At 35.7% G+C, this 20,200-nt stretch overlaps 1 protein-coding gene across 1 annotated transcript; it reads left to right on the forward strand.

The window, feature by feature from the left end:
• The first annotated feature begins 205 nt into the window (after positions 1-205).
• On the forward strand, positions 206-11,941 carry LOC121870766 (ADP-ribosylation factor-like protein 8B-A). The gene is made up of 4 exons (XM_042372713.1): positions 206-427; positions 8,992-9,146; positions 10,176-10,337; positions 10,608-11,941. Exons 1-4 carry the CDS (start codon positions 305-307, stop codon positions 10,726-10,728), a joined length of 561 nt encoding a protein of 186 aa, XP_042228647.1. The 5' UTR covers positions 206-304; the 3' UTR covers positions 10,729-11,941.
• The last annotated feature ends 8,259 nt before the right edge of the window (positions 11,942-20,200 follow it).

Consider the following 20,200-nt stretch of genomic DNA (forward strand, 5'->3'; position numbering starts at 1 on the left):
ACTTTATTATGATATATTCTGTCAAGAGGCCCATTTTCACATCTATCTGTTGGACACAAAGTGTTATCAAATAATTTATTGGAAGAAAGATAAAAGATTCAAAAACGTTATAAATCAGATGACCAATAATTCACCGACTACAAATGCCTTGGTGTGCGATGCTCATTTTACAAGAAGGTTCGTGATCCTATAAACCAGAGACAGTGTTCATTCCATCTATAGGTGTTTGGGTGCTGCTGTTTAGTCATAGACTGACAGAAATCGGGAGATTTTCGTTATAAGTGGTTGTTGAGGGTAAAACAAAATGCTGGCGCTGATCAACAGAATATTAGACTGGTTCAAGAGTCTCTTCTGGAAGGAGGAAATGGAGCTGACGTTGGTTGGGCTCCAGTACTCTGGCAAAACGACCTTCGTCAATGTTATTGCTGTAAGTTAAAGGCGTTGCCATTGAGTAGTATTTCTTGTCTCATTCATTGCTTTAAGTATAAGTGATATAGATTATGAGCCTCACCCCTCATTAAATGTATCATAGCAATCCGAGGAAAAAATATTTGTTTTTATATATATGTATATAATGAAGTTTATCGAAGGAATCAGTCATGGGAAACAGTAAGTCTATTGTGTTTGACTAAAGGCCAAAATTAGGCCTAAGACAAGGGTATGGCATACGGCTTAGTAACAACAGCAGAGAGATCTGTGTAGAGACTCCCTGTCTGGAACATGCTGTATACCTTATTACTAGTGTGAAATATGTTCTCGCGGGTACCAAAAAACACTAATATGAGGATACCGTGTTAATAATTTTGCTTGCTTGAATTGATGATCTCTGTTTATTTGTTTCAAACCATGTTAGGTTATTATGTCAGCTTCATCATTTTCTTTCACTTAATATTGTTTTCGTTTTTTTATTATTTTATGGTGAGTGATGTATTGTTTGTCATTTTAAAATATTTCTTTGTCTGTTAATTTCATTCTCCGTATGATAAACAGTGGAAGAGCATATATATGGGAAGGAAATTGACTATGACTCCAAGAAAAACAAAATGGTTGACTTGAGAAGGGAAAATAGAGGTATGGTATACTGTATTATGAGTTAGGTAAGTGGATGAGATTCTGTACTGCTACATAGTTTATAATTTTTTAATTTGAAAAATAGCATGTGAACTTTCAGAACGAGTTTCAGAAGATACTTACATAACAGGTAACAAAGAAGAGTTGACTATGAACAGGAACAAAGTCAGAGCAATTGAGTACAAAATAGGGTAAAGGTGTAGAAGAGGGTGACCACCAGAAGGAATTGTCCGAATTGGTTGAAATTTTTTCTACACACTAATATGATATTAAACACAAAAATGGAAACAACAATGCATAGAACCTAATAGACCCTGACCTAACATACCCATAGGTTGGGTATGTTAGGTCAGGTTTTATAAGGTTCTATGCATTATTTTGTATTAATTTTTTTAAATAATGTTAGTAACATGATTTTAAACACGGAAACGGGAATGACAATGCAGAGAATCTTTTAATTTATTCTATCCCACTTCACAATTCTCCTCCCAGCGCCATTTTTGTTGTTTACCCCGCGGAATCCCTGTTCAAGAGACGTTTCCTAAATAATGGTGAATGCTTCCACGTATTCCTCCTTGCCATTGCTGATATACAGTATATCAACCTCAATATTAAGGTAAGTTGTTTAACACATAAATTAACACTATAATGCATAGAACCTGACCTAACAAACCCATAGGTTAGGTATGTTAGGTCAGGTTCTATTAGGTTCTATGCATTGTCGTTTCCATTTTTGTGTTTAATATCATATTAGTGTGTATAAAAAATTTCAACCAATTTGGACAATTCCTTGTGGTGGTCACCCTCTTCTACACCTTTACCCAAAATAGCTTTTCTTAAAAGAGGGGCAACTAGCTTTATCAGGTACTGTACTTATAAGTTAGGTTGTAGAGTGGCTACAAGTGAGACAAATTTTGGGTAAAGATTACATTTAGGGATGCTACTATATTATTCAAGATTATTTTTAAAGGAATCACCATTGGATTCTTAATTTATTGTCCACTGTTGAAGGTTGATGTCCTTTTTCCAAGCAAGCGTCATAAATGGCAGTAAACTGTCCAAAGTGGTTATTTGACCTGGATTTCCAAGTCGAATAACCATCGGCTATTTGACTGGGATCTGCGGTGATTGTATATGATTTTACAATGATCTTAAATTGATTCTGGTTAGGATGGCAGTAGATATTACACTAGACATTACATTATTAAGTTCCTTGGAGTTGTTACTTGGTCTGAATTTTGTTTCATGAGAATGTACAGTTATATTCTTGTGACCCTCTCTGAATGTTGTGGGTTATATCTAACTGTGTTAGGTTAGGATAGTACAATACAGTATTCCAGTTTTATTTTAAAGCCCTTCAAAATATATATATATATATATATATATATATATATATATATATATATATATATATATATATATATATATATAAAATCAACGACCTCACCAGCAAGGAATCGAACCCTCGATCTACTGGGTGTGACTAGGGAACGCATACCGGCTAGGCCACAAGGACACTAGAAGCAGTTCTAGACTCTGTTATATTTCACACAAAGCCTGTTCATCGAGCTGCTTTTAGTGTCCTTGTGGCCTAGCCGGTAAGCGTTCCCTAGTCACACCCAGTAGGTCGAGGGTTCGATTCCTTGCTGGTGAGGTCGTTGATTATCTGTTCAAAGTCCGCGTGTTATATGGACTAAAAATGAAGTATATATATGTACCTCGCGTTTCATACCAGCTGGATTCGGTAAAATGCTACTGACACCACATAAGAGGCACGGGCAGTTTCCCATTGAGGTTCACGGCACCATCAGCTCGATGAACAGGCTTTGTGTGAAATATAACAGAGTCTAGAACTGCTTTTAGTGTCCTTGTGGCCTAGCCGGTAAGCGTTCCCTAGTCACACCCAGTAGGTCGAGGGTTCGATTCCTTGCTGGTGAGGTCGTTGATTATATATATATATATATATATATATATATATATATATATATATATATATATATATATATATATATATATATATATATATATATATATATATATATATATATATATATATATATATATATATATATATATATATATATACAGTATTACCCCGCTTAACGCGCTTTCACTTAACGCGTTTTCGCATATACGCGGTGCCTTGCCAAAGCTGAACTTTCACTTAACGCGGATTTTTCCACAGCAACGCGGTGAGTGTCCGGCTCGAGAGCTATTTTTAGATTCGCACCACCCCCCACCCGCCACCCTGCCTGACTGCCTGTTTTAGCTCATAAAATTCATACAAATTACCCAGCCAGAATATAGTTTACATTGCTGGAATTCTTATAATTTGGTGATCATTTTGAATATAAACAACATATTTTTTGCATTAAACATACAATTTTTAGATAAAATGTTTAATCTGAGTAAGTATGTTATCTTTTGTCCAAAATATATGACATTTATATTCAAAATATTCCTGGTCTTACAAGGAATCCAGCAATGTCAATTATATTATCCTAACTTTAGTTTGAGGTATTATTTATTAAAATTTAGTGGTTATCCCACACATCTCCTTGGGACGGTTGGTGGGGGGTGGGGGGGAGGGAGGGACCAACCGACCGACCATCTGTTACCCAGTGAAGAATTATTTTTTTTTAACTGAAGATATTTGTTTTAGCTCATAAAATTCATACAAATTACCCGGTCAGAATATAATTTACATTGCTGGAATTCTTATAATTTGGTGATCATTTTGAATATAAACAACATATTTTTTGCATTAAACATACAATTTTTAGATAAAATGTTTAATCTGAGTAAGTATGTTATCTTTTGTCCAAAATATATGACATTTATATTCAAAATATTCCTGGTCTTACAAGGAATCCAGCAATGTCAATTATATTTTCCTAACTTTAGTTTGAGGTTATCCCACACATCTCCTTGGGACGGTTGGTGGGGGGTGGGGGGGGGGAGGGAGGGACCGACCGACCATCTGTTAGCTGGCTGTGTACTGTAGTGTGAGAGGGGGAGGGAGTTGAGTCCATTATTTGAATGGACATTAACTTGGCGACTGTATTTCTCTTAAGTATTAATTGTGTGCATGTACCATCATAAAATTAAGATGTTATTTTTACTACAACATAGTTATTTGTCGTCAAAAAGTGGAGTTTGGGGGTCGGGCTGGGTTCTATTGGAATTAATCCCATATGTTCTGTTATTCACTTAACGCGGTTTTCACTTAACGCGGGACCCTCTGGGTTCAATTGACCGTTAAGTGGGGTACCATATATATATATATATATATATATATATATATATATATATATATATATATATATATATATAAGATGTAGGTTATTAAAAGTTATATTGGTAATAATAATAAGTAAATTCAGACATACCTGTATTTACATGGTAAATTCATACACAAATATACAGTGGAGTCTGGATTTATGCGGTTTTGGTTAACGCATTTGGTAATTTACGCGGTGCCTTGCCAGAATCGAAATGCTTTAATTACACAGTAAATTTGGTCATTTACGCGGCGAGTCGCTGGAGGATCCACATGCGCCGCGGCATTTTGGATTCATGCGGCCCGCCATCCCATCAAGCGGCGCGAGTAAGGTTGCGCAGTATGTCGCTGTTGCTTTATCGGTGACGTCATATGAAATATCGGACTGTGATTGGGCCACGCATCCTTACCTCCCACCCCCGCTAGCTGTGATTGGTTTAATGTAATATGACGTGCCCTGCCACTGGAGGGAAGAAGTCGCTAACCTAGCAGGGCTTGTCTCATTGTTCTCAGTCCGCATATACAGTTTTCTCTTGTGCCCGCTATTCTCCTCACAATGGCTTCCTTGGGACCCCCACCACCAGAGAAAAACATTGAATTACCTGGACCAAACAATGATTGTGTGAAGGAAATCATCAAGTTGGGGGAGAAAATTAAGCTCATCCTTAACAACGACCCAGACAAGCATCAGTATGAAGCGTCTAGTAACCATCTGACGAAATTTATGGAGCCGTATATCCAGATCTATCTCGACAACATCAATGCTAGTCGTCAACGTAGTATTGAGGACTTCCTCGCCCGCAACCCACCACAACTACAGCCAGCCCAAGTCAGTGATAGTGACGATGTGGACTTTGAAGGGTTTGTCTGGGAGGCCCTGCAAACCTCTGCGAGTAGTGAAAGTGATTCACCGGAGGGCAACTAATCTGCCCTCTGCCTCGGAACCAGCCGCCATCCACGTGTGCCGACCCATCTTTTCTACTAACGTAAGTGTTAAAAAACCTAATATTATTGATATTTCTCTTAATTATTAATTATGTGTGCATACCATCATAAAATTAAGATGTTATTTTTACTACAATGTACGTATTGTGTCGGAAAAAGTGGAGTTTGGGGGTCGGCCCAGTCTCTATTTCAATTAATCCCATATGTTCTGTTATTTCATTTACGCGTTTCTCGTTTTACGCTGGCCTCCACGGGTTCAATTGACCGCGTAAATGCAGACCTCACTGTAGTAAAATATTAATTATTATAGTCAAATAACCAGTGGTTATGCTTTACAGGTATCACTCTTTTTTTTTAATGGTTTTCTGATGCTCCAAGATGTTTCACTTCTCTCATGGACATAGGTTAGGTTAAGTTACAAATGTAGTAAAATAATAATTTTTCTCAGGCTATAAAAATGCATATACTTTATAGTATGTACAGTCTCGTTCCAAGATTTTTCGAACACTGCTGGAGACAGCTGGCAACTCGAGGCCTTTTGTTTACTACAGTACGTAGTATAATATAATACGAAACAACAAAGCCCAACCATTAATTAAGCAACAGGGAACTAAGTAACCAATCACCGATTACCTTTTACATTCATTCATAATTTTTACTACGTACTATAGTAAACAAATGGCCTTGAGTTATAGGTGTCTCCAGCAGTTTTCGAAGAATCTTGAACGAGACTGTACAATAATGTACACATTAAAATTATACATAATCCATGGTCAAATAACCAGTGGTTATTCGGCTGGATACCTATAAAATAATCCTTGCCTGAAAGTCAAGTTATAGTAGGCTGGTAAGATTAAGGATGTTATATGGTCTCAGTGAAGTCAAGAAATGAAAGATTGTTTGAACTTGATCAACGTAGGGCTATGTACAGAATCTCAAAAAAAAAATGTCTGTCCACACAGTGTGAAATATTATGAGACCATGGATGATAGATATTGGGACATGCATTTACTTTGGTATACAGTTTAACATAAGAATGCAGTGTGTATTAATTTCAGCGTAATTAATATGGTGTCGCCAAATGTAGTAGGATCAGTATGCCATAGAGCCATGCATACCAACCCTCCTTGGACATCACGAGTTGCATGTAGCGTTTCGGAAGTCATCGGACCCATCCTGGCTGATACTTTTTTGAGATAGTACTACAGTACTGTATACATTAATTAATGAATCCCCCTTGTGTATGAGGATGGCTGGCCCAAGTGCGACCTAGACGTGAATTTGTTTAAGGTGTAGAAGCTGTCACCAACACAACAACCACACTGTAAGTTAACAAATTACATGACCCATTGTCACAAAAAAATTGGACAACTCGCCAACTGCACTGGCTAACCATTACCCCGGAACACGATCCACAAATTGATTAATATCCAGGTTCGCAATTACTGCTGGGTAGACAGAGGCAAATGGCGTAAATTTGGCCATAGTTTCACCCTACCCAGGAATCAAACCCGGGACCACTTGCTTGCGAGGCGAGCTTGCTGACCATTACACATACAGCACACATTACAGCATGGCTTACCACTCAATTTTCCCAATGTTTACTCTCGTTAACTTTTTTTTTCATACATGACTGAATGGAGTGGTCTCTCCCACTCCACAGAAGTCCAGTACGACTTTATTCTCATCAGGCCTGACGTGGCCAAGCATTAGTTTATGTTATCTTGATTAGGTCAGTTTTTAAATTTTGCTAAAAATCAGACAAAGTTAGTCAATGCTTCTGTCACTTTGCCAAATGCACAGAAGACAGGGCTTGCTTGCTTTTTCCTTAGTGACGTCTTGCTTGCGAGTCCTTAGTAAATTTTAAGTTTTTAGAATTTGTGCATCAACGAAACAAAGGAAAATTTTTAAGGGTAATAAACCATTATTAAGGACGTGGAGTCATTTTATGGATATACAGTACTGTACTGTACAGTATTATTAGATATATTTCTTGAAGGTTACACTCTTGCTCAAAAAATAAAGCTTTACCAAGTCTGTCCTCTTGCTCCCCCCGGCTATGACCCTGTTTATTCCCAGTTTTTAAAAGCCTCATCAATTAGTTGGGGCTCTAAAACCAGAGTGTAGACAAGAAATGGACAGAGCAAATCAATACCCCTTATCATGTAATATAGTAGAATACAGTATGAATACTGTACCGTACAAATTTAAATACTGTAAAGCAATTATTTTAGCTCAAGTGTTTCAGTAATAGAATGGTGTTCTCTAGGGTCAGTTTAAGGCAAAAAATGGAAATTAAAAGTTATTGTATGATATGTGAGGCTGTGCACGGCAGAGATGTATAAGCACCACCGCAGTTTAGAATAAGTTGTTGCCATCACACACTTGTTCCAGCTCTCCTCTAGGCATCCCAATTAGAGATAACTCCTTATGCAGCAAAAGGGTCTAAAATCCTAAGACTTAACCCCCCAAAATAGCTGTAACATGCGCTTGGCTGAAGGCATCCCTGCAGAAAAAGCTATGTCCAACGTTCACTTGCTGGTGCTGCAGCCAATCAGTGACAGCATAATGTGCTGCCATGGCAAAATTACCCGACAGAAGTCTTGCGGTCCAATCTGCACCCAGTACTGTATTTCCATCCTGCCCAGTTCCACATGTTACTCTATAGCAGGTGCCAAAATTAACTTTACTTACACACTTAACTAGATTACCGTTATAGTGGTTATGTTTATATTACTATAATCTCTTAAACACTATACAGTATTATTGTTTATTAATATTAAACTTATTTTTGGTAATCATTAGTGGTAAGTATTGGATTATAATCCCATTAGGATCTCTGTTCACATTCCCAAAAATATTCCAGGACAAACCCATAATTTCCACTACACTGTACTGTACCTCCATTTTCCAGAGTTTGAAAGCTAAGTGGAAAAAATTAATGACAACATTATCTTTATTCGTTCAAGAGTTATGGTAATATGAACTGCATTTTCTGACAATTGTTGGTTTGAGTGTTTATTCACTTCTGCCATGCATGGTCTGATTTTGATGAGAGTATGATACACAGCAGGACATTAAACTTGCTGGGATTGATTATAATGTTCAGGCTCAAAGAAAAGCTGATTATAATTTTTCTTTTCACTTGGTGAGTCTTCAGGCAGAAACCATTAATAATGGCACATTTCACAGACCAGTCAAACCTAACTGAGCTCTACTCAAAATGTTATCATACAATTAGATTAGGTTGGTTTATATTGTTTTAATCATTAATAGTTTAAATAAAGTTTTGCTTGGCAGTTGAACAAACTACTGTACAGTAGTTCCTCACCTGCCGTGTTATTCATTTGCTCATAAAAATGTTAGTCACCTGTAACCATAAACTACAGTGATATGGTTGGTGTAATAATAGGAATCGATCTGACTTAAAGCTAGGCTCAGGTATTAAACGTACGGTACAAGAAAAGTTGCTGCAAAGATCATCTTTTGACATTCTTTGGCAGACTTCCTCAGCTACTCGAAAGGTAATTGCTATTTTTTTATTTAAATTTGCCATTCCATAACTTTGGGCCATTCATAGTTTTGATTAATAATTATTTGTAAATTTAAGAATTATTTCAGTTTGTTTATGCAGTATATATGCTGTAACTGTGTATTTGCAAGCTGGTTGTAATATATTTCTTTTGGTCTAACAGTCAGGGCAGTTTAGTGAAGACATGATCCCTACAGTGGGCTTTAACATGCGAAAGATCACAAAGGGTAACGTCACCATCAAGGTCTGGGACATTGGAGGACAACCACGATTCAGGTCTATGTGGGAGCGATACTGTCGAGGTGTAAATGCCATAGTGTGAGTATCATATATACTGTAGTTTATTTTAATTGATCTTTTGTGTAATTTATTAAGGTTTTTTTTTAGTGTTTGTGCCTGTTAATCATTAAGAGAATTAACAGTATGCTAGATATTATGTGCACAATTCTGTAGTTATTCACATTTTCATCTGTTGGCTTCTGGCATACCTTTTCTAACTTTACAGGTGCAGCACTGTACTGTACTACAGAATATTCACTGAACTGAACTATACTTTGCACCTCCATAGATGTATTTGTTAACTCCGTAGCAGTTGCTCACATGGACTACCTTTTTTTTTAATAAATTTCTTATCCCAACCTTCATGCTTGCACAACATGCTCCTTGTGCTAGTTTCATCTGTGTAGACTATATAGTCAACTTCCATTATATGGAAAGAAAAAAAAATTGTGTGGTGCCACTTCTCAGAGTTCTTCTCTCACAACCAGGGCATACATCTTAATGCACTACTGTACAATTTTTTTCAATAGTTCTTTGTTTTGGATTGATTTCTACATACAGCAATTGAAACTTGCACCAATTGTCTTTACAGTAATGTACACTGTAAAATGAATACTGTACTTTGTACGAATTCATCCCATTGACTTCTTCCAAAACATTTATTCACATAAAGTTACATTACTATAATTGATTCATTGTGTAATAAGAATCATCATTTTGTCACACAATTATTTTTCAATGTTAAACAAAGGGTCTTAATAACAGTTACTTTATGGTAGATGAATTTAAAATCTCAGGTTATGGATAAAGGCAGTTCGTGTAACAACTAAACATAGGGAATTCGTTGCAATATTCTTATTAAAAAAAAAAGGAAATATCCCATGATAATGCCAAAACAAACCATACAAATGCGTGAATGGCAATCTTTAAGGTAAGAATTTTTATACAGTACTTTGAATGATGATTTGTTTGAAAAATATTTGCAATATTTCAGCAGTAGGTGTAATCTTTACACAAGAATTCCAAAGGGTCAAACCTTTCTGATTGATAAGTAAAAATTTTTTACAGATATATGGTAGATGCTGCCGACCCAGAAAAGATAGAGGCATCACGAAATGAGTTGCACAACCTTCTAGACAAGCCCCAGTTAGCAGGTATCCCAGTCCTGGTGCTAGGGAATAAAAGGGACCTACCAAATGCTCTTGACGAAAAAGGCCTTATTGAGAGAATGTAAGTTCTACACACTTTAAATATGACTGCAGCATTATACAGAAAGTGGAATATTTCCCTGATGTAGTAATTAGTACTTTCACGGTGCAAGCATTCTTGGGTTTGATAATTAGGTAGAGTTGAATTTTAAGCAAGGTTCAATACTCTGATATCTTTATATATTTCTGAGTAAGATGCATCTAAGGCCATGTGATATCCAGTGAAATAGTGACTTATCATGGTCCAACTTGAGACTAAAGTTGACTCCATCTGCCTTTATATATATTACAGGAACCTATCAGCCATCCAGGACAGGGAAATCTGCTGTTACTCCATATCTTGCAAAGAGAAAGACAACATTGACATCACACTTCAGTGGCTCATCTCCCACTCCAAGTCTGGTGGGCGCTAAGCCATGGCCCTCATACCGTCTGTGGTCATCCCTTTCCAACAATGGTGGAGTAAGTGAAGCGTCCAGAGATTCTAAGGAGTTGTTGGAGAAAGTATTTGCTACTACTGTACTGTATAAGAATGGGTGGGGGGGGCAGAAATTTTAATGGACTAGTGAACTGTAGAAGGGAGTGTAGACTGGGGGAAATTTGTTTAACTTGAGAGATTTAATTGTAGAAATTGTTAATTGATGATGAATATGGGTTTTAATTATGCATATAACAAATAAAAGAGTGGGAATAAAAGTGTAGTCATGACAAACTATTGAGCTTCATTTTGTGATGCATAATTTTGTTCATATGATTTGTATGGCTATCTGAATTAATTTGAGTAAATTTGAAATGTTAAAATAATTTTCATCACTGGAAACAAAAATATCCATTGGTGGAATTGAAGTCTAGGTGAAGCATAAGTTTCAAAAATATAATTTTACTGTATGAACAAGTTTCTGCTTATATATATATATATATATATATATATATATATATATATATATATATATATATATATATATATATATATATATATATATATATATATATATATATATATATATATATATATATATATATAAGGCATATGCTCATGTAATTTTGTATAGATGATATACAATATAGATATTGATTCCCCATACCTTACATGAGCTAAAGGTTAAGACCGAGAGTTATAATGGTGGCAATCTTTTCTCATTTACGCTTAATGTTCCATGAAGTGAAGCCAAAATGTTTTTCCTTGTGATTGTAAATGTAACTCTAAAATCCTTCTTACTGGATTTTCTGACCAGAATGATAGTAAGAAGGATAATTGTAGATACTTGCTAGTTTGATTTGCATTGTGAATGTTTATCCCAGATTTGTAAAATTGTTTCTGTTGAATTAGGTGTTTGTCTTCCTGGGTTTTTATATTCCTACGGTATATATTTTAGGTTAATCTATATTTTTTTTTTACCCGAATTTGTCATTGTAGTGGGAAATTACAAACTCTGTCGTATTAACCAATTTTTATATGCAGTATCCTGTAATTGTGTTGTGGTTCAAAACAATTATAAAAACTGAATTGGGTTTGGGATATTATCAGCTTAATGCTATTTCTTGTAGATCTTTCTGTTAAGTAAATATTAATAAATACCGTAAAAAGTATTTGAATTACTTTTTTACCAATTACAGTAGTTGGTATTTCTCTAAATGTCGGACCAATCCCCCATCAGTTTAATACACGAAGGCCCTCGTGGGTACATTAGTACTGATTGCCGTCATTTGTGTGGTGCGTGTGTGTATGTTAAGTCACTTGTGGGTGTAATTGACATGTATGTGTGTACCCAGTGGTAGGACTGTGACTGGTATAGTCTGTCATGGTGTTACATACATAGAGGAGCAGATCACACACTTTTTAGGCATTACCCATCTTAAGAGCACTAAAAGGCAAAATTTGCCATCATGCAATATACTAATGTCTGGTAACTGATTCAATGTTTTGCACACTGGCTTTTAATGCAAACTAGAAAAGATGGGAATGAAGGGGTGGGGTGGCTTTCTGGTTATTAGCTTAGGTAGTGGCTTTGCACTTTTTGAAATGGTTGGAATTTTTACATCCAGTTTTCACTTCATATTTTATATCATTGAAAGTATATTGATCTTAATTTTGACCATTTCACAAAGTAATTGTTAAAAACAAACTGGCTAATGTAGTGTCAATCGGAACCCCACTCATAAGATTATCAATATTTCTTAGTATCTTTGGTCAGTCATATCTTGAGTTTCTGTGTGGTGCATTTTTTCATGGCTAATATTGTCCACGTCTCTGCTCCAGTATTTTTTGTTATGAAATATAATAAGCTATAGCAAAACCTTCAACCACACATATCTCAAAAACCCATGGATCTTGTAGAACCATTGTTTGTACACTTGCAACATAAATATTTCCTGTTTAGGAAGCTCTAACCATTATACAAATTAACTTATATTTTTAAGAAACCAACTCTATTATAGTTCTTCAACAAACTGTGGAAGTATGGAGATTACTGTAAGTAGATCTGATGAAGTGTGTGTGCGTGTGTGTGTGTGTGGGGGGGTATGTGCTATAAGTCTGTATGTGCACATTTGTGTCTGTGAGTGTGTGTATTGTGTATGTATGTATGTATGTATGTATGTATGTATGTATGTATATATATGTATGTATATATATATGTATATATATATATGTATATATATATGTATATATATATATATATATATATATATATATATATATATATATATATATATATATATATATATATATATATATATATATATATATATATATATATATATATATATATATATATATATATATCAACAGACACTTAAATCATTCACCCACTCACACACACAAACATATGTATGTACACACACAAGTACCGTAGCTGGACCTAGAATCGATGCCTTTACTACCAGCTAACTTTGAATCAGGAAGGTTATACTTGTACTGTATAGTTTAAGAAGGCAGAGAACTCTTTACTTGTTTACAATAGTACATTTTATTGGATGATCTGTTCTTGTTGAAGTTTCCTGTCAGAAATAAGAATATTATTAATGGTTGGTTGTGAAATTAAGGCCATGGACTATTTTCAACAGAACTTATTTTTTACTAACAACTTCATTCACACGTTCAAACACTTGATGCTTTGTTTGTTAAAGTCAAATGGTTTTATATTACTGGTCAAGTTGCTCCGCATATTACATAATGATATGCTGTGTGATCTCAAAATGTGCAAAAACAAAATAGAATTCTGGAACATGTCAATGCAAGCTAGCAAAGCATGGTCAATTCCTAGTTAAGGGAAATGGTAGAAACCTTATTTGTTTCTCTTTATTTTTGTGAATGGCCTTGTAACAACATTTCCAACAAACTTTATTTGCAGCTGTATGATTTGCTTTTTTTTTTATTCAGAATTTATATTTTGTAGATACATATTATTAAACTGATTTAAATACATTTTCTGTGATGATTTATTGTAACATTAATTTCTAAGCATATTTTTTCTCAGTACATGTACTGTACTGTATATTTATTATGTGAACTTGGTAGTTGATGTAAGTTGCACAGTAAACTGAAGGTGCATTTTTGTACATAGCACTTACATTGACAGAAAGAAAACCCTATTTGCTCTGCAAAGTGTAATTAGTTAATATTAATGAACACACATGAGATTAGAGTGAACAGTAAAATCATAATATTGAAAGACACGTTTAGTCAGAATCTCTGGAGTGGTGTTTTGCCGACTTCTGTATTTTGTTAATCATGTATTAAAAATTGGACAGTGCACAGTAAATATTTGTTCATGCTTGGTTTATGACCACATGTTGAATAGCAGAACAGGATCTTTACCCTAAGATAAGAAACTTTACAGATGTTCTTCACACTCCCAGAATATGAACATCATAGCTGCAAATTCCTTTGTGAATGAAGTCAGACATTGGGTTTTGTGGCTATAATGTGTGCCCTGTGTTGCTTAACAGTTTTGTTGCCCAGATAAATTCATTGTAATATTTGATGCTTTGTACACAGTTAGGGTCAGGATGAGTGAATCAATAAATTCATGATGTATACTACAGGACTTTTTTTTATTATTTATAGGTCATATTGCAAAGTTGTGATTATGGTTTGGATTCATACCACAGTGATTTCTTCTTGAGTGGAAAATTAAAACATTCTTGTTAGTGTGGGGCCTGAGTTGGTACCTTTCCTTCTGTAAAAGTATGCAGTAGGTAAAGTGTTTGGGAGGATATTCTGCTAAACCCATTCTCCTTTAACAGTGACAATGGCTTCTTAGATATACTTCACACACCTCTTGATATCATTAGGACAAAGGTAAATGGCCTCTTGATGTAGACCTGCTGAATGGCTTTCATTCACGACTTTGTAATGTGGCAAATAAATAATTTATATACCATTATTTTGTGTTATTTTTTATATAATTAATTGATGATCAGATATGAAGTCCCATAAAGCACATCCAGATATAGATACTAGTACTGCTATATAGACATAGAATGAGCTGAGGATCAATTTGTATATGTGTTCAGAGTCTTTCATACAGGGAACTTTAAGAGTAACCATTAAGGATGAGGATCTGATACAGATTAAATTTTTGAGTCGATTGATATACCATGTAACCATAACTTGTTTGATTTGATGGTAACATGTGAGAATAATTTTAAACCTTAATAAAAGCTTATTTACTGGTCAGATTAATGGCTTAGGGGTTTTAAGGATAGACATTAATATATATGGGATTCTTGAATAGATAATTCATGGGTGTGTGGTTGTAACAATTTCCTGTAGTGACCTTTGATATCAATTGGAAATTATTATATACTATACAGTAGATCCTCGCCAACCGCATTTTCCGGATGTCCATGGTTTTTACTTTATACGTTTCACCAACTGCAGCATTGGATTTCGAGAATCTGCGTATTAGTGTGGCATCTTTATCCCTCAGCGGTCTAATGTATTACTCCATAAATGAGGAAAAAATATTACTAATAAATAAAATAAGGAAAACTGCATTGCCATATGACAATCTTTTCACACTGACACGGGAGAGCACTTCCTTTCCTTCCCCCCACCTCATGATCGTGGGCTAAATCCTGCGAACGTAAGAAATGTTTATTCTCTAAAAAAATTCCTTGTGATAATTTTTTCTAACATTATGTTTGAACGACTGTGCATGCATTTAAATTTTTTTTTCTATATAGTTAGGTATATCTACCTGAAAATAGAAGTTGAAAAATAACAATAATGCAGCTCACAGCTTGGCTTGGTAGTGGGAGGCTGAGATCCCTGACTCTGCCCCGCCTTCCCTTTGCACTAACTCCTGCAGACTTAAGATATGTTTATTCTCTTTCTTGTTCTTGACCTAATGAAAATCATTTTTTTTTTCACATTCTGTATGAATGATTGTGTGCATGTAACGAGTAAAAAAAATAATTAAAATTACGTACTGTATATCTAACCAAAAATACATGCGAGTTAAGAAATTGCAAAAATACTGTACAGCTTGGCCTGTTGGTAAGTGAAGAGCTAGGGAGATGTAGCTACAGGGACAGTCTAACTTGGCTGGCTGCCAAGTCCACACACACACACACACACCCATGCTCTTCATTTTTCTTATTTTATAGTAACATGTTATCTCTGTGGAGATGTACTGTAAGATTTATACTACTGTACTTTACTATTTACGTACTTTGTATTAAGCAGTTTTATATGTATTTGACTAAAATTTAATTAATGTACATTACAGGTATTACAGTATTTAGTAAAGGAACAGGCAACTTAGTTAGGCTTTGACGGGTTAAAGCAGCCATGGAACCTAACTCCCTATTTCCCATAAGCCACAGGGTTTTTCAGGAACCTAATTCCCACAGTTGGCGAGGGACTACTTTATTTAGAATATCTTAGATTTCTCTTGGTATTTCTTTCACCAAAATTTTCAAAAAGTATTTAATTACCCACCAATAGTACTAACATAAAAGATCCTTGCAAAGTAGAGTGTTCTGTGCCTTCCAGCTAGTGCAGGTAAAAGTTTGAAATAATTGGTTGAAATGTATTTGTAAATGTCAGTCACAAAATTCATCTACACTAAAGTATTTACTTAACTGAAATTATCTATTTCTGATACAGTACTACAGTATGTAATATATACTTCCACTATCCAGCAATATCCCTTGTTGCTAAAAATAAGAGTTTAGTTTGCTTATTTACAAGGTCTTTTACTGCAGAGCCCAGGATATCTGTACTTCATGAAATGCATTTCAAAATGGTTAAGCAGCGATAACATATACCTGTACTTGTTGCTTATTTTTTTTAAATTAATCTGCAATTATACTGTCCTTAACATTAGATAGCACTTTGTCAACAAGAAGTAAACATACTTCTGTGGCTCTCTATGTATATAATGATATACAGTACCGTATATGAATAATTAATCATGATGTTTTTTAACCACCCTGTGCAAAGTTGTTGCACTGAGTGTTATTTTAATTATTGCATGAGGATTATATGCAGTACTGTTAGATTGCTTATTATGGCTCTGTACCTAAGGCAAGTGATACATAGATTTAATTCACTGCCGTATTTATTGCATAAGAGCTAATTTAATAATCATTGAACTAATGTTAACACTTTAAAGTAAAACCTCTGGCCACTCAAGAGTTATTCTTTTAAAAGATGGATGTAAATTTGTATGACATTACTGTTACTATAACTAGTGTAAATTTTGTAGTGCTAAATATTTTGTGTAGCTACAGCATACTGTATGCACAAAGCCTACAGGTGTGTAGTTCTGTCAGAGGAACTTCCCACACTTTTAGTGATCCTTGAGCCATAGACCTCCAATGGGATTCCTCATTAAATCAAGTGCTACAATGAGGAGCCTACCTGGAATTCTTCTTGGGGTTCTGATTTATTATTCTGTAACATTTGTAGATGCTCCTTTCATGCTGCAGAATGTATATGAGTAATATTAATAAATTCTCAATGGTATATACCTCTGTTAATGGAAATGTGAAAATTGTTGGTGTATTAGGGATTGAATGTGTCAGTCTTAGCTAAGGTAACCCAGGTTTAGTGAATAGGGTGTATTAAGAACACCTCAAAGGGTTTAGCACTTTTTTTTTTAAGCTACCCTATAAACATCACTAAAAGTGATTGTTTCTTTAACCATCAAAATACACGGTAATAACTAGACATGTAAATTACAAGTTTTTATTTATTTTTTTATCAGCAAGGAGTTACACACCAAAACTCATAGCAGTGGTGCTGACACTAACCCAATATTAACTGGATCTTGCTTTAAACCATGTAAAGAGAGGAATATCTCTTAATGATGTTCCTGTACACAATACATTTGAAAAGTATGTAGCAAGGGATAGGCATAAAAGGCAAGAGATTCAGAGTCTCAAGTGAAACTATGTGGAAGGATGATTATGGTTTGTCTGAGGATTGACTCCTCATCCATCATAGCTGATCCAAATAGAATAGCAAGGTGAAGCTGAAGCGACATCACATGCTCATTCAAGACTCCTCCCTCCAAGTAAATTGCGAGAGAAAACCTTTGCTTTTATTCTCCCTTTCAGGGCAACAGACCCAAAATTAGGACGAGTGCTGGTATGCCCAAAAACATATGATGTATTTCACTAGTTTCAATTAAATCTGCACTCACAATGCTACGATCTGCCACTTGAATCATGTTTATATCTTCACTAGTTTCAAAGTTATGGTAATTTGAAGGTTTGCAAACTTTATCTACATTTTCATTCGTTTTCATTTACTGTGCTTGTCCTACTTCAGTTCGGTGTGCCTCATATGGTCTCCCGTGTCAAGATCAAAGGCTTAATATTGTGCTTGTTAGAAAGTTTGGGGTGCATGGAACTAATTTGAAAAGTGGGGAATGCATACTGTAATTCAAAAAGAAATTCATGAGCCAGGATAATAAAGATGTGGTTTGTTAGACTGATTTTAGTTAGAAGAATGAAATACTGTACAGAAAGGGTAAACTGATGTGAAGCCAATATAAGGCTTATGGTAGAAAAAAAAAGAGTACAGTAATAGCAAATGGAAGGTTTAGGATAAAAGCAGATCCTAAATAGTGAGAGGAGGGATGTAAATCCAGAAAACAACCGTAAACCCTCGCAATATTGGATTTCTCAATACTGGGTAATCCATATAAGGAATATCCCTTGTCTATATTGAAGTCCTCCAATTAGCAGACCAAGCCAGCAAAATCCTTTAGTCCCACATGGTCAGTTGGTGTGTCACAGCTTGCCAGATGCAGTGCAGCTGTGCTTCCCAGCTGTTCATATCTTCAGGAGGGTAGCTGCTGCATGTTATTAGTGGACTGAAAGATATGCTGTCATTGGTCAAGGGCCACACATTGGTTTCTGTTTAGCTTTTCAGTCTTCTCCCAAGTCTCGTGCTGTTATGTACTTACCGTATGTACTGAATACCCGTTTGTGAGGCATCATTGTGGAGTGCTGTTCCTGTGTTTTATGCATGATAATGCTGAAACTAGGTGACCATGCTAAAGTTATTTCACAGTGGGAAAGAAGCTTTCAAATTGTTGAAAAGTTACCTCTGTGTCTGCCGTTACAGCAGAGTACTGTACTGTACCAGTATGCAGTATGCTATCAACAGGATTCAGGACTACGATATTAGTGCTGGAAAGAAAGATTTGGGAATACAGCCTAAAAACTGAGATATGTGTACTGTAACAAGAAATGAAAACAATATTGCCCTTTCAAAAGGAACTAAGTCAGTCAAAAAGGCATCAGCATGGAGGATGTGAAGGCGCTGTCACTTATTGACCACCTACATCTGTCCCCAGCCCACTTCTCTGGACTTGTTATCCTCCAGCGATGGGAGGATAAAGTGCAAGTTCCTGCCCCTCAAATATGACCTAATTTTTCCAGCCTATGGACCATCTCATCTTCTTGGCCTGTAAAAAAAAAAACTATACTGTATATGTCTCATGCTTGATGATTGCCTTATTGTTGAGCTGGCACCTGAAACAGTAGAGGACACTCATGGCAGGAGTGTGAAGACCTTCAGAAATTTCATCTCTAATGTCCTGCTCAACCTGAAGCATACAGTTAGTTGGGAAACCATTAGTACCAGGACTCGTTGATGACTGGGATATTATTCATTGACCAGTAGAAACAACACGAGCTGGAGAATGTGACTCAAGAGAAAGATATCAAGGACTGGCTGTATGTGGATGCAGGGTTTCCATTATACCAAATTGAAATAGACAAAATGATTGGTGCCAATGTTTTATATACATCAAGCTGTGCCCTGGACACCATACTGGAAGAGGAGGATAAAAATGTGCTTGCAGTTCCGGCACTAAAGCTGTCTGACGTCAGGGACACTAGACTTTGCTGAACTACCTCATCTTCATCAAGTCTGAAGAGCTGTAGCCCTTCTATGGCCACCTGAGGGAGATGAGGACCAGAGTTGTTAAAAATCAGTAGGAAATGTGTCCCTTCCAGAAGAAGATTGGGGACTATGTAATTCAAAGCTGTGGCCCTTCCTCCTCATACAGGATTAGAGAGTGAATCTTCATTTGATGTTGTTCTTCCATCCACTTCATCCTCAGTAGCCGTTTCTAGTTGCTGTTCCACACCCTCACCTACACCATCCTTCTGCTCAACCCCAGAAATACCTAATGTACTTCTTGAGGATTACAGCAGTGACTAATTCACTGTCTCTGTATACCTGGTACAGGATGGGGGGGGGGCATCACTTGTGCCAAGCCAGCATAAGAAAGTACAGGTACTATAGCTCCCTATTTAAGGTAAGTTAAACTTTTATATACATTACAGTATTCATTACAATGTAAGATTTGCACTTTGAGAGCTGGGAATGATGAGTGAAATTTTTATTGTTTCTGTATT

Source organism: Homarus americanus, unplaced genomic scaffold, assembly GCF_018991925.1.
Source record: "Homarus americanus isolate GMGI-L3 unplaced genomic scaffold, GMGI_Hamer_2.0 scaffold49310, whole genome shotgun sequence".
Taxonomy (NCBI): Eukaryota; Metazoa; Arthropoda; class Malacostraca; order Decapoda; family Nephropidae; genus Homarus; species Homarus americanus.

What these genes read in the sequence shown, in the direction of transcription:
- LOC121870766 (XM_042372713.1), top strand. Translation starts at nt 305, where the DNA reads ATGCTGGCGCTGATCAACAGAATATTAGACTGGTTCAAGAGTCTCTTC. An exon ending in CCTTCGTCAATGTTATTGCT is followed by an intron (nt 428 to 8,991) that starts GTAAGTTAAAGG and finishes TTGGTCTAACAG; the next exon opens with TCAGGGCAGTTTAGTGAAGA. An exon ending in AAAGGCCTTATTGAGAGAAT is followed by an intron (nt 10,338 to 10,607) that starts GTAAGTTCTACA and finishes TATATATTACAG; the next exon opens with GAACCTATCAGCCATCCAGG.